The sequence below is a fragment of the Salvelinus sp. IW2-2015 genome, linkage group LG28, assembly GCF_002910315.2.
Source record: "Salvelinus sp. IW2-2015 linkage group LG28, ASM291031v2, whole genome shotgun sequence".
Taxonomy (NCBI): domain Eukaryota; kingdom Metazoa; phylum Chordata; class Actinopteri; order Salmoniformes; family Salmonidae; genus Salvelinus; species Salvelinus sp. IW2-2015.
Genome location: NC_036868.1, coordinates 3221902 through 3237225, shown reverse-complemented (window position 1 = coordinate 3237225; position 15324 = coordinate 3221902). Strand labels below are relative to the sequence as shown.

Here is a 15324-nt window from a genome sequence, read left to right as displayed (position 1 = left end):
TTCCAGGGAGGTTACTGGCTGCACTTCCATCAATGTATCTCTTGCTCAAAGATACAGTATTGGGGAGTAATGATGTATAACGCATACATTTATGCACTATGTTGCAGTGGTTTGGATTCATTGCCATCTGAAACTCRAGGGATGGTTTCTATCAGAACCAGACTGATCTCATTGTCAACTAAAATACAGAATCAAGGAGTTTCCTTGATAACGCACTGTGATTCAAACTCATTGAAGCCGATGGAAAAACTATGAATGGTTGTACCAACTGTTAAGTCATGTGTTGGTAGTTAGGCATTTGACATCAGCAGAAAATAAGTAGATTAAGCAATTAATATAGCTTAAGGGATAATTTGTCCAAATTACAAAATTACATATTGGTTACCCTGTTAGCAATCCTTGGACAAAGAGAGACAGCAATCAATGCTTTGGTTTTGTTTACCTGGCTGCTGTCACCAAAAGAATGCTAACTTTAGCATTTTTTATCCAAAAACCAATGCAAGTCAATATCCCCAAAGTTAGCATACACTATATATACAAAAGTATGTTGACACCCCTTCAAATTAATGCATTCAGCTATTTCAGCCACACCCATTGCTGACAGGTGTATAAAATCGAGCACACAGCCATGCAATCTCCATAGACAAGCATTAGCAGTAGAATGGCCTTACTGAAGAGCTCAGTGACTTTCAACGTGGAACTGTCATAGGATGCCACCTTTCCAACAAGTAGTTAGTCAAACTTCTGCCCTGCTACAGCTGCCCTGGTCAACTGTAAGTGCTGTTATTGAAGTGGAAACATCTATGAGCAACAACGGCTCACCCGCGAAGTGGTAGGGCACACAAGCTCACAGAACAGGACCGTCGAGTGCTGAAGCGAGTAGCACGTAAAAATCATCTGTCCTCGGTTGCAACACTCACTACCAAGTTCCAAACTGCCTCTGGAAGCAAGGTCAGCACAAGAACAGTTCGTCGGGAGCTTCATGAAATGGGTTTCCATGGCAGAGCAGCCACACACAAGCCTAAGATCACCATACGCAAAGCCAAGCGTCGGCTGGAGTGGTGTAAAGCTCGCTGCCATTMGACTCTGGAGCAGTGGAAACGCATTCTGATGAATCACGCTTCACTAACTGGCAGTCCGACGGACACATCTGGGTTTGGCGGATGCCAGGAGAATGCTACCTGCACGAATGCATAGTGCCAACTGTAAAGTTTGGTGGAGGAGGAATAATCAAATCAAATGTATTTATATAGCCCTTCTTACATCAGGTGATATCTCAAAGTGRTGTACAGAAATAATGATCTGGGGCTGTTTTTCATTGTTCGGGCTAGGCCCCTACCTATCGCTTCAGCATACAATGACATTCTAGACGATTCTGTGCTTCCAACTGTGTGGCAACAGTTTGGGGTAGGCCCTTTCCTGTTTCAGCATGACAATGCCCRCGTGCACAAAGCGAGGTCCATACAGAAATGGTTTATCGAGATTGGCATGGAAGAACTTGACTGGCTTGCACAGAGCACTGACCTCAACCCCATCGAACCCAACCCCCCAGCAACTGGCCCAAACCCTAGACAATCTGGACCCTCTCTTCCTAAAATTATCCGCCGCCATTGTTGCAACCCCTATTACTYGTCTGTTCAACCTCTTTCGTATCGTCTGAGATTCCTAAAGATTGGAAAGCGGCCGCYGTCATCCCCCTCTTCAAAGGGGGAGTCACTCTAGACCCAAACTGTTACAGACCTATATGCATCCTGCCCTGCCTTTCTAAAGTCTTCGAAAGCCAAGTGAACAAACAGATCACCGACCTTTTCGAATCCCACTGTACCTTCAGCCACGCTCAAGGTCCTAAACGATATCATAACCGCCATCGATAAAAGACAGTACTGTGCAGCKGTCTTCATCGACCTGSACAAGGCCTTCAACTCTGTCAATCACTGTATTCTTATCGGCAGACTCAACATCCTTGGTTTCTCTAATGACTGCCTCGCCTGGTTCACTAACTACTTCTCAGATAGAGTTCAGTGTGTCAAATTGGAGGGCCTGTTGTACGGACCTCTGTCAGTCTCTATGGGGGTGCCACAGGGTTCAATTCTTGGGCCGACTCTTTTCTCTGTATAGATCAATGATGTCGCTCTTGCTGCGGGTGACTCTTTAATCCARCTCTACGCAGATGACACCATTCTGTATACTTCTGGCCCTTCTATGGACACTGTTAACAAACCTCCAAACGAGCTTCAACGCCATACAACACTTCTTCCGTGGCCTCCAACTGCTCTTAAATGCTAGTAAAACGAAATGCATGCTCTTCAATCGATCGCTACCCGCACCCGCCCGCCCGACTAGCATCACTACTCTGGACGGTTCTGACTTAGAATATGTGGACAACTATAAATACCTAGGTGTCTGGCTAGACTGTAAACTCTCCTTCCAGACTCACATTAAGCATCTCCAATCCAAAGTTAAATCTAGAATTGGCTTCCTATTTCGCAACAAAGCCTCCTTCACTCATGCTGCCAAACATACCCTCGTAAAACTGACTATCCTACCGATCCTCGACTTCAGCGATGTCATTTACAAATTAGCCTCTAACACTCTACTCAGCAAATTGGATGCAGTCTGTCACAGTGCCATCCYTTTTGTGACCTGTATGCTCTCGTTGGCTGGTCCTCGCTACATATTCGTTGCCAAACCCACTGGCTCCAGGTCATCTATAAGTCTTTGCTAGGTATAGCTCCGCCTTATCTCAGCTCACTGGTCACCATAGCAATACCCACCTGTAGCACGCYCTCCAGCAGGTATATTTCACATCCCCAAAGCCAACACCTGCTTTGGCCGCCTTTCCTTCCCGTTCCCTGCTGCCAATGACTTGAACGAATTGCAAAAATCACTGAAGTTGGAGACTAGCAACTTACCAATCGCTGCAGCTGTACACAGCCCATCTGTAAATAGCCCATCCAACCAACTACCTACCTCATCCCCATATTTGTTTTTCTGCTCACCAGTATTTCTACTTGCACATCCTCATCTGCATATATATCACTCCAGTGTAAATTGCTAAATTGTAATTACTTCGCCACTATTGGCCTATTTATTGGCTTACCTCCTTACTTCATTTGCACACACTGTATACAGATTTTTCTATTGTGTTATTGACTGTARGTTTGTTTATCCCATGTGTAACTCTGTGTCGTTGTTTTTGTCGCACTGCTTTGCTTTATCTTGGCCAGGTCGCAGTTGTAAATGAGAACTTGTTCTCAACTGGCCTACCTCGTTAAATAAAGGTGAAATAAAAAAWWTATAATAACAAWCGAACAGCGACTGCGAGCCAGGCCTAATCGCCCAACATCAGTGCCCGACCTCACTAATGCTCTTGTGGCTAAATGGAAGCAAGTCCCTGCAGCAATGTTCCAACATGTAGTGGAAAGCCTTCCCAGAAGAGTGYAGGCTGTTATAGCAGCAAAYYGGGGACSAACTCCATATTAATGCCCATGATTTTGGAATGAGATGTTCGACAAGCAGGTGTCCACATACTTTAAAAAGTCTGAAATTMACTTTAGCTAAAACATGCTAATTACATAAATACATGTAACCTAATTATTATTTTCAGCAAAGCTATGTCTACTGAGGGAGAGGAGCTTCTTAACATCTTGACTGAATCTTTTGTTTCTGGAATCCAGTTAACTTGTTCATTGCACCATACCATTGTTCTTATGGCCGGGAGAACACCACAATGGTTACTACGTAAATGTGCCCAAACCTACAGTGGTTTGGGCTCATTTCCCACATTTCTGTTCTACTGGGACAGCAGCTCATCCATCCAGAGAAGATGACACATGACAGGAAATCAGTGAGAAGYAGCCAGAGAAACGTATAAGGAGTCAAGAACACCAATGTATTGCCTAGGAGTTGAACGGGTATTGTTTTTTTACAGGATTTTACGACCCGTGTTATGACTTTTATTCTGATGTAACCCCAAAGTTGATTTGTTCGAAATTGTTTGATTTACTGTACCGCTAAGTGTAACCGCTAATTTAAAGGGAAWACGTATTTCGCAACTAATTCGTGTACATTCCTAGTCCATAAATGAATTAAAACGCATGAAGCAAAGGCTCCGATCGATGTCAAAATAAAGAGACATAATTCATCAGCTTTCGCAGGTCTGACTTTATTTGATTAGTACGTCCATACGGCCTAACCCAGGGAGCTAGCATGCCAACATATATTTCTAAGACAATGCCTCAATGACTTTCTAATCAAATGACCTGTACATCAGTGCTTATAGCATGAGAGGTTTTGGAGAGAGGTCATTTCTGTCTCTTTATCTACAGTAACTGTGGTCTCAAAGTAATGATCCCACTACCCATTATTGATGACTTGTCTTATGTGTTTTTATTCATGCAGAGGTTGAAACATCAATCGAACCCGGAATTTGAAGTCACTCTTCTTTTTTCTCTAATCAATTTAGTTTTTCTTTGCATATGCAAACCTTTACTGAACTTTTGAGCGGATAAATCTGTACGATATAATGCAAATTCCTTAAACATATGCATGCAACGTTGCAATATCTGGCCTAATAGATGAATTACATTCAAACCTTTATAAGGGGGATCCAAGTCAGTCATCTGTGCCCTCTCAGTTCAGGGATATATTTATCAGAATAGAAAAAATCCCATGTGGCCATGGCCACAGTGTTGTGAAAGTCTAGTCAGCCAAGAAAGGAAGACATATTAAGAGTTAACTATGGAGAGCTTGACCCTGAGAACCATAAAGGGCTCCTTTGCGGTGTATTGAGCTTTCTAAAGCCTCAAGCTTCATTTCACTGCCCCATTGTCCAGAGTGTCTGTGTCACACACCTCCTCTATGTCCTGTAGGCTGGAGGCGTCCGTATCATCCCCACCGCTACTCTCACTGTTCTTGAAGGCGAGGCCGCCCATGAAGGGGTACACGCCCAGACTCTGGGCGTAGAGGTCTCTGATGTTATGGTAAGGGAGCTCCAGGTCGTGTCTCTCGGACGCCTTTTGACTCAGACACAGGCCCTCCTCAATGGCTTTGTTCCTCTGGTAGTACTTGGAAAACTTGTTAAAGATTATGGTGATAGGCAAGGCAACCACCAGCAAGCCGCAGAGGATGCACAGGGTGGCCACCAGCTTCCCCAGCAACGTCACTGGGCAGGTGTCACCATAGCCCACGGTGGTCATGGTGATGGTGGCCCACCACCAGCCCATGGGTATGGTGCCCAGCTCAGTGTCCTCCTCCTCTTTCTCTGCTGAGTAGATGAGCACGGAGAAGATGGAGATGCCCACAGATAGGAAGAGGAGCAACAGGCCCACCTCGTGGTAGCTATGGCGGACAGTAGCGCCGAGCGCACGCAGACCCACCGAATGGCGGGCCAATTTTAGGATCCTGAAGACGCGCATCAGCCGGAGGACCTGCACCACCTTGCCCACGTTCTCCAGGTTCTCGTTCTCCTCGCTGTTCTCATCATCCACCGTCTCAAAGGCCAGCGTGATGTAGAAGGGCAGGATGGAGGCCACATCGATGATGTTCAGGGTGTTGCTGAGGAACTTCCTTGGGGAGGGGGCTACGATCAACCGGATGATGAACTCGGCCGAGAAGCAGACGATGCAGACCACCTCCAGGATGGCCAGTACGGGGTCCTCGATGTGTCTCTCATTCTCGTCCAAGATCTGAAACTCGGGCATGCTATGGACGCACATGGCCACGATGGAGGTGAGCACCACACTCAGCGAGGCCACAGCGATGATCTTGGATGAGAGCGAATGACCGGGGTCCTCTAGCCTAATCCACACGTAGCTCCGCACCTCGGCGCACCACGCCCCCTTGAACTTCTCCAGGTCCTTGTCCATGGCTGAGAGCTCTTCGAAGGACGAGTCCAAGCTGGGCGGCTGCACGTCGTCACTTTGGACGTCCCAGTCGCGGTCCTCAATGTACTCCTTGCGCTCCTGGAACCAGTTGCTGCAGCAATCCCCTAAGTGGAGCTCCTGGATYCCCCAGTACTCAATCTCTTGGCTGAAGGAGAAGACACATACCTCCTCCATGATGTGGATGCGGCCTGTGCGGTAGAAGTTGATCACGCTGATGAAGATGTGGGGATTGCGGTCAAAGTAGTACTCGCGCTCAGTAGCACTGTAGTCGTCGCATAGCTCCAGGATGGCGTCCTCGCTCCGGCAGTGCAGCAGGCGGCCCAGGCGTGTGTGGGGGAAGCGGAGCAGCGTCTCCTCTGCCACCTCGTGCCGGACACCTCCCACGTTGAGGTATACCTGGTCTTCCTCATTTCCGCATCGGTGGAGGACTTGCCCATATCCCATGTTGGTGATGATGAGCCATAGGCCACATGGGCAAGGAGGGGGAAGTGCTGGTGGGAAATGTAGTTTGGGATGATCAGCCTCCGGTGGCTAGCGGTGAGGTTAAGGCTCAAGGGTCCATCTATGAGGAGGAGAAACATTCCAATTATCAATAGTCATTCTACCACCCATTTTAAGTTTAAGGAATAGGGTTGTTCCATGTGATATCAATGACTTTCTGACTGCACCCCTTTTGATTTGAACAAAACCTACCATACATGTTTTCCCCATGGTAGAAGTGGTCGGAAAGTGACTTAGAGCCTGAATGCCATAATCTTTAGGAGATAAAGGTGCTCATATTTCACACTGCACCCTACCATTAGACATCCATGTCTTCATCACTGAAAATGATAAACAGATGAGTTTGATATAATTTGAAAGCCTACAAACAGGGTTGCCAAACAATTAGATCCTTTCTTGAATAAAAAAAAAAGATATATATATATATCTATATATATATAATAATGTCTTTAACCTTTAACATGAATTATCAAAAAGCGTCAGAGGTGTTTGTACCCACCATCGGTTGAGACACAGCGTGTTCTTGAATAGGTGTCATGTTTTGGCTGATAAATGTACTACAGTGTCAATAAAATGTACATTTCTACTTTAAAATGGTACCACAAAGATGGTTGTAGGTCCACAAATCAGATAATGTTGACTTGAGTGGGAATATCCATGGTCTTCAATGAAACTGTCAATTTTGAAACATTCCCATTCAAGTTGACATTTGACAGCGGGTGGATATCTTTCTGGTAGTAATTGGAAGTTCAAATTTCAATTAAATTTCAATGGTGTACCATCTAAATTGCATTGGTCTGAAGGGATAAGTCCATTCTAGGAATTCWGTTTCTCTGATTGAAATGACACCCACCGTGTATTCAAGAGTATGCTGTCTCAGCCATGAAATGCACAACACAAACACCTCAGATGATGTAAAATAGGGTCTAAGATACAGTACACGACCAAAAGTGTGTTGACACCTGCTCGTCGAACATCTCACTCCAAAATCATGGGCATTAATATGGAGTTGGTTTCCCCTTTGCTGCTATAACAGCCTCCACTCTTCTGYGAAGGCTTTCCACTAGATGTTGGAACATTGCTGTGGGGACTTGCTTCCATTCAGCCACAAGAGCATTAGTGAGGTTGGGCACTGATCTTGGGCGATTAGGTCTGGTTCGGAGTCGACGTTCAAATTAATCCCAAAGGTGTTCCATGGAGTTGAGGTCAGGGCTTTGTGTAGGCCAGTCAAGATCTTCCACAACGATCTCGACAAACCACTTATGTGTGGACCTTGCTTTGTGCACGGGGGCATTGTCATGCTGAAACAGGAAAGGGCCTTCCCCAAACTGTTGCCACAAAGTTGGAAGCACAGAATCGTCTAGAATGTCATTGTATGCTGAAGCGATAGGAAGGGGCCTAGCTCGAACAATGAAAAACAGCCCCAGATCATTATTCCTCCTCCACCAAACTTTACAGTTGGCACTAAAGGGTCTCAGAGGGTTGAGGGGAAGCTCTCGGGAACTGTTGGGGGATCTTGGATGGTTGGTGGCCTGGCTGTTGGGAGCTTGAGCCGGTGGCCAATAGGTTGCTGTTCTGGCTCCCCGATTTGACTTGGTGGGAGATCTGTTTGATGTGCCCCTGGATGGGGCGCTTGACCCTGGTTGCTCCTGTGGGTCGCTCTGGATGGGAGTGTCTGCTAGATGACTGAATGTAATGTAAATGTTGAGCGGTTTCACAGCAGGTAGATTGTATGTTTTAATATTCAATCAAATCAAATATTTCCATTCACTGGAACTTAAGTGCCTAGCCCGAACCATGAAAAACAGCCCCAGACCATTATTCCTCCTCCTCCAAACTTTACAGTTGTCAATATGCATTGGGGTAGGTAGCTTTCTCCTGGCATCCGCCAAAACCCAGATTTGTCCGTTGGACTGCCAGATGGTGAGCGTTTCCACTGCTCCAGAGTCCAATGGCGGTGAGCTTTACACCACTCCAGCCCACGCTTGGCATTGCGAATGGTGATCTTAGGCTTGTGTGTGGCTGCTCGGCCATGGAAGCCAGTTTCATTAATTTCCCGACGAACTGTTCTTGTGTTGACGTTGCTTCCAGAGGCAGTTTGGAACTCGGTAGTGAGTGTTGCAATCGAGACTATTTTTTACGCGCTACGTGCTTCAGCACTTGGCGGTCTCGTTCTGTGAGCTTGTGTGGCCTACCACTTCACGGCTGAGCTGTTGTTGCTCCTAGACGTTTCCACTTCACAATAATAGCACTTACAGTTTGACCGTGGCAGCTCTAGCAGGGCAGAAATCTGAGGAACTGATTTGTTGGACAGGTGGCATCCTATGACAGTGCCACTTTGAAAGTCACTGAGCTCTTCAGTAAGGCCATTCTACTGCTAATGTTTACAAATGGAGATTGCATGGCTGTGTGCTCAATTTTATACACCTGTCAGCAACGGGTGTGACTGAAATAGCCGAATCCACTATTTTGAAAGGGTGTCCAAATGCTTTTGTATATATAGCGTATGTGAAAATTGYAAAAATCTGAGTTTACACTTTTTTTTGCATAATTCTGTATTACAAAACTTTTRCAGTAAATTATAAAATAGTTTGATAACCCCGTTGGTAAGCTTTCAAATGATATCAAACTAAACCGTTTATAATTTTCAGTAATGAAAACATGGATGTCTCATGGTAGTGTCTGGTATGCAAGAACTTTGAGCACCTCATCTTGTTTTGGTATTCAAGTCCAAAAAGTTAATTTATGATCACTTCTCCCATGGGCAAACATGTTTGGAAGGATTTGTTTAAATCAAAAAGGGTACAATCAGAAAGTGACTGAATTCATATAGAATGAGTAAATTGCTGTATAAACTTATCTGTCCTCTTGAATTAGCCTGGTGTCATAGACTAGACATAGTAAATGTAAATCCAGGACACTGAAATAGTATGATATGTTACGTTTGGTATGGTTACATACGACAGAAGGTTACTTAAGGTAAAAATGAGAGTGAAGTGGTTGGTCAGGGTGGATGGGTAGACGTATAACAGGAACATCTAGTAACCCAAAGGTTGCAAGTTTGAATCTCATCACGGACAACTTTAGCTGTTAATTAGGTAATTAGAAACTTTTAAACTAATTACTACATTTTAACTACTTAACATGTTAGCTGACCCCTTTCCCTAACCTTAATCCCTTTAACCTAACTCCTAAATTTAACCCTTACCCCTGCCTAGCTAACGTTAGCCACCTAGCTAGAATTCGTAACATTGTACGTTTTGCTAATTCATAACATATAATATGAATTGTAATTTTTAACATATACGAAATGAGTGATGGACAGCCACAAATGAATACATACCATACGTGACGTAATATATCATACTAAATGGTGTGTTTCGGATTGATGTACTGAATAATACGAAATGCTCTGAGACCAGGTTGCTTGAATAGCATTTCTAGGACAAATTTGACTGCTTTTAAAACCAATAATATATTACACCATGAAAAGTTTCTGCCCTGAGCCCACCAATGTTTATATCAACATGCAATGGCTAGCATCAATGGGAAGAATATAAGAATAGAGTGGGTGTGTGGTGTGTTGATAGTACTGAATCACCGTTCAATGCCAATCACTTCCTCAAGCAGGCTAAAGTACTAGATTATCACCAAGGGAATCGAATTACAGGCCCTCAGCACCAGAGAAATAGGATTTGACAACAGGATGAAATGGGACTTTACATCGAGCAATTATTTAAAATATATATCTTAATTTTTGCGGACAACAAACTATTTCGACAAGTGTTATTATGGACCTCTTCATCCGACACCGGACTGCTAAAGGACGAGACTACCTTTAACAACATCAGTGCGTTAATTTTATTTTGGTTAGTCTTGAATGGCGACTGTAACTTTTATGTCAAATTAAACCTGATAGGCTACAATTGTTTTATTTATGATATACTTGTTTTTCTCTTTTACATTTGCCTATATACAGTCTCAAATACAAATTAGACACAACAATGTAGGCAATCAATTATATTATATATTAGGCAAGCATGTTTAAACAAATCGACATGGGCTCCCCGATAAATTCAACATGATAATAATACATAAAGCATACCTGTTCCTCTGCCCTTTCTTTCCATTAAAATAACTTTCCGAGTACTGATTATCCGATTATTCTCATCTCCAAATAAATAGTAGTCCCATGCTTCATAAGGAATTATCCCTAAACCGAAACGTTGTTGGTGCTCGGAGCGCGCCCGCAATAATGATCGGACCGGGAGTGTAGCAGGCTGAATCACTCAGTCCGCTACTCCGACAAGGACGCACCAATAAAAACGGCGCGAGGATTTTGTGGTCCAAAGCCAAGCAATGGTTTCCTTCAATCTCCGAGAGGGGAGGTGCATCGGATTTGGTGGAGATTTTAGCCTTATCATTAAGTGTGGCAAATGTATTTTTAATGCCTCGTTTTTTAGTTCAGTAAAAAAAATCTGTAAATATTTGACCTGCATCGTTGAATTTTCCTTTTTCACCTTTAAAACCCGCATGGTGATTGTCTGGCCCACCATTGATGGGCAGATAAGCAATTATGAGTGTCACCTGTTGTGCTGCTATATAAATATAAGTGTGAGGTGCAGGAACTATAGGCTATACCTTTGGTCAAATATAGGTCACGGCTGTAGCATGGTTCTGATACAAACGAAACGGCTGTTCTACAATGGGTCATTTTCTTGGATCTGGGTTAGTAGCAGGCATAGAATAATAGTCCTATGTGACTTAAACATTTGACTTGTCTTCATTCTTGTTTTAATCATTTTTCAAATGCCTTACAGGTGGTTTTGCCTATTGATGGTAGCTGGGAGCATACAAGCACAGACACCTTCTTTTTTTTTCTTTTTTCTTTTATTTAACCTTTATTTAACCAGGTAGGCAAATTGAGAACACGTTCTCATTTACAATTGCGACCTGGCCAAGATAAAGCAAAGCAGTTCGACACATACAACAACACATAGTTACACATGGAGTAAAACAAACATATAGTCAATAATACAGTGAAAAAAAATAAGTCTATATACAATGTGAGCAAGTGAGGTGAGATTAGGGAGGTGAAGGCAGACAAATATATGTATAAATAAATAAAATATAAAAGGCCATGGAGGCGAAGTGAGTACAACACAGCAAGTAAAATAAAAACTAAAAAAACACTGGAATGGTTGGTTTGCAGTGGAAGAAAGTGCAAAGTAGAGACAGAAATAATGGGGTGCAAAGGAGCAAAATAAATTAATAAATAAATACAGTAGGTAAAGAGGTAGTTGTTTGGGCTAAATTGTAGATGGGTTATGTACAGGTGCAGTAATCTATGAGCTGCTCTGACAGCTGGTGCTTAAAGCTAGTGAGGGAGATAGGTGTTTCCAGTTTCAGAGATTTTTGTAGTTCGTTCCAGTCATTGGCAGCAGAGAACGGAAGGAGAGGCGTCCAAAGGAAGAATTGGTTTTGGGGGTGACTAGAGAGATATACCTGCTGGAGCGCGTGCTACAGGTAGGTGCTGCTATGGTGACCAGCGAGCTGAGATAAGGGGGGACTTTACCTAGCAGGGTCTTGTAGATGACCTGGAACCAGTGGGTTTGGCGACGAGTATGAAGCGAGGGCCAGCCAACGAGAGTGTACAGGTCGCAGTGGTGGGTAGTATATGGGGCTTTGGTGACAAAACGGATGGCACTGTGATGACTGCATCCAATTTATTGAGGAGGGTTTTGGAGGCTATTTTGTAAATGACATCACCGAAGTCGAGGATTGGTAGGATGGTCAGTTTTACAAGGGTATGTTTGGCAGCATGAGTAAAGGATGCTTTGTTGCGGAATAGGAAGCCAATTCTAGATTTGACTTTGGATTGGAGATGTTTGATGTGAGTCTGGAAGGAGAGTTTACAGTCTAACCAGACACCTAGGTATTTGTAGTTGTCCACATATTCTAACAGAGCCGTCCAAAGTAGTGATGTTGGACAGGCGGGCAGGAGCAGGCAGCGATCGGTTGAAGAGCATGCATTTGGTTTTACTTGTATTTAAGAGCAGTTGGAGGCCACGGAAGGAGAGTTGTATGGCATTGAAGCTCGCCTGGAGGGTTGTTAACACAGTGTCAAAAGAAGGGCCAGAAGTATACAGAATAGTGTCGTCTGCGTAGAGGTGGATCAGAGAATCACCAGCAGCAAGAGCGACATCATTGATGTAAACAGAGAAGAGGATCGTCCAAGAATTGAACCCTGTGGCACCCCCATAGAGACTGCCAGAGCCCGGACAACAGACCCTCCGATTTGACACACTGAACTCGATCAGAGAAGTAGTTGGTGAACCAGGCGAGGCAATCATTAGAGAAACCAAGGCTGTCGAGTCTGCCAATGAGGATGTGGTGATTGACAGAGTCAAAAGCCTTGGCCAGGTCAATGAATACGGCTGCACAGTATTGTTTCCTATCTGCATGGCGGTTACGATATCGTTTATGACCTTGAGCGTGGCTGAGGTGCACCCATGACCAGCTCTGAAACCAGATTGCATAGCGGAGAAGGTGTGGTGGGATTCGAAATGGTCGGTAATCTGTTTGTTGACTTGGCTTTCGAAGACCTTAGAAAGGCAGGGTAGGATAGATATAGGTCTGTAGCAGTTAGGGTCAAGGGTGTCCCCCCCTTTGAAGAGGGGGATAACCGCAGCTGCTTTCCAATCTTTGGGGATCTCAGACGACACGAAAGAGAGGTTGAAGAGGCTAGTAATAGGGTGGCACAATTTCAGCAGATAGTTTTAGAAAGAAAGGGTCCAGATTATCTAGCCCGGCTGATTTGTAAGGGTCCAGATTTTGCAGCTCATTTAGAACATCAGCTGACTGTATTTTGGAGAAAGAGAAATGGGGAAGGCTTGGGCGAGTAGCAGAGGAGGAGCAGTGCTGTTGTCCGGGGTAGGGGTAGCCAGGTGGAAAGCATGGCCAGCCGTAGAAAAATGCTTATTGAAATTCTCAATTATAGTGGATTTGTCGCGTGGTGACAGTGTTTCCTATCTTCAGAGCGGTTGGAAGCTGGGAGGAGGTTTTCTTATTCTCCATGGACTTTACGGTGTCCCAGAACTTTTTTGAATTTGTGTTGCAGGAAGCAAATTTCTGCTTGAAAAAGCTAGCCTTGGCTGTTCTAACTGCCTGTGATATTGGTTTCTGGCTTCCCTGAAAGTTGCATATCACGGGGGCTGTTCGATGCTAATGCAGAACGCCATAGGATGTTTTTCTGTTGGTTAAGGGCAGTCAGGTCAGGAGAGAAACCAAGGCTATATCTGTTCCTGGTTCTAAATTTCTTGAATGGGGCATGCTTATTCAAGATGGTGAGGAAGGCATTTTTTAAAATGACCAGGCATCCTCTACTGACGGGATGAGATCAATATCCTTCCAGGATACCCCGGCCAGGTCGATTAAAAGGCCTGCTCGCTGAAGTGTTTCAGGGAGCGTTTGACAGTGATGAGTGGAGGTCGTTTGACCGCTGACCATTACGGATGCAGGCAATGAGGCAGTGATCGCTGGATCTTGGTTGAAAACAGCAGAGGTGTATTTGGAGGGCAAGTTTGTTAGGATGATATCTATGAGGGTACCCGTGTTTACGGAATTGGGGTGGTACCTGGTAGGTTCATTGATAATTTGTTGAGATTGAGGGCATCAAGCTTAGATTGTAGGGTGGCTGGGGTGTTGAGCATGTTCAAATTTAGGTCGCCTAGCAGCACGAGCTCTGAAGATAGATGGGGGGCAATCAGTTCACATATAGTGTCCAGAGCACAGCTGGGGCAGAGGGTGGTCTATAGCAGGCGGCAACGGTGAGAGACTTGTTTTTAGAGAGGTGGATTTTTAAAAAGTAGAAGTTCAAATTGTTTGGAACAGACCTGGATAGTATAACAGAACTCTGCAGGCAGTCTTTGCAGTAGATTGCAACACCGCCCCTTTGGCCGTTCTATCTTGTCTGAAAATCTTTAATTGGGGATGAAAATGTCTGAATTTTGGTGTGTCTTTCTAAGCCAGGATTCAGACACGGCTAAAACAATCCGGGTTGGCAGAGTGTGCTAAAGCAGTGAACAAAACAAACTTAGGGAGGAGGCTTCTAATGTTAACATGCATGAAGCCAAGGCTATTACGGTTACAGAAGTCATCAAAAGAGAGCGCCTGGGGAATAGGAGTGGAGCCAGGTACTGCAGGGCCTGGATTCACCTCTACATCACCAGAGGAACAGAGGAGGAGGAGGAGTAGGATAAGGGTACGGCTAAAAGCTATGAGAATTGGTCGCCTAGAGCTACTAGAGCAGAGAGTAAAAGGAAGTTTCTGGGGGCGATAAAATAGTTTAAAGGAATAATGTACAGACAAAGGTATGGTAGGATGTGAATACAGTGGAGGTAAACCTAGGTATTGAGTGATGATGAGAGAGATATTGTCTCTAGAAACATCATTGAAACCAGGTGATGTCATCGCATATGTGGGTGGTGGAACTGAGAGGTTGGATATGGTATAGAGAGCAGGGCTAGAATCTCTACAGTGAAATAAGCCAATAAACACTAACCAGAACAGCAATGGACAAGGCATATTTACATTAAGGAGAGGCATGCTAATCGAGTGATCAATAAGGGTCCAGTGAGTAGAGGTTGGTTGGGGTCGTGGCGATCCAGACAGCTGGCCGGGTATATGGCTATCGGTAGCAGCATAGGATGGAGGTCTGTTTGTAGATACCTCGTGCGTTTCCGTCGGTAGGTTAGTGGGGTTCCGTGTAGTGGGGTTCCGTGTGGTAGAGGGGATCAATCCAAATTGGCAAAATAGATATAGTGACCCAAGGAAAAAAATAAAAAATACATAAATAATAATAATAATAATAGTTTTCTGATATACTTGTTCAGATAGCAGCCGATAAGACAGCTAACGATTAGCGGGCCTCAGATGA

The 15324-nt window shown here is 44.4% G+C and overlaps 1 protein-coding gene across 1 annotated transcript; it reads right to left on the bottom strand.

Annotated features, from left to right (window-relative positions):
• Positions 1 to 4149: 4149 nt before the first annotated feature.
• LOC111954621 (delayed-rectifier potassium channel regulatory subunit KCNS3) lies at positions 4150 to 10741 on the bottom strand. The gene is made up of 2 exons (XM_023974488.2): positions 10492 to 10741; positions 4150 to 6447 (listed from the first exon to the last, which is right to left on the bottom strand). The coding sequence occupies exon 2, from the start codon at positions 6327 to 6329 to the stop codon at positions 4812 to 4814; it is 1518 nt and encodes a 505-aa protein (XP_023830256.1). The 5' UTR covers positions 6330 to 6447; positions 10492 to 10741; the 3' UTR covers positions 4150 to 4811.
• Positions 10742 to 15324: the final 4583 nt, after the last annotated feature.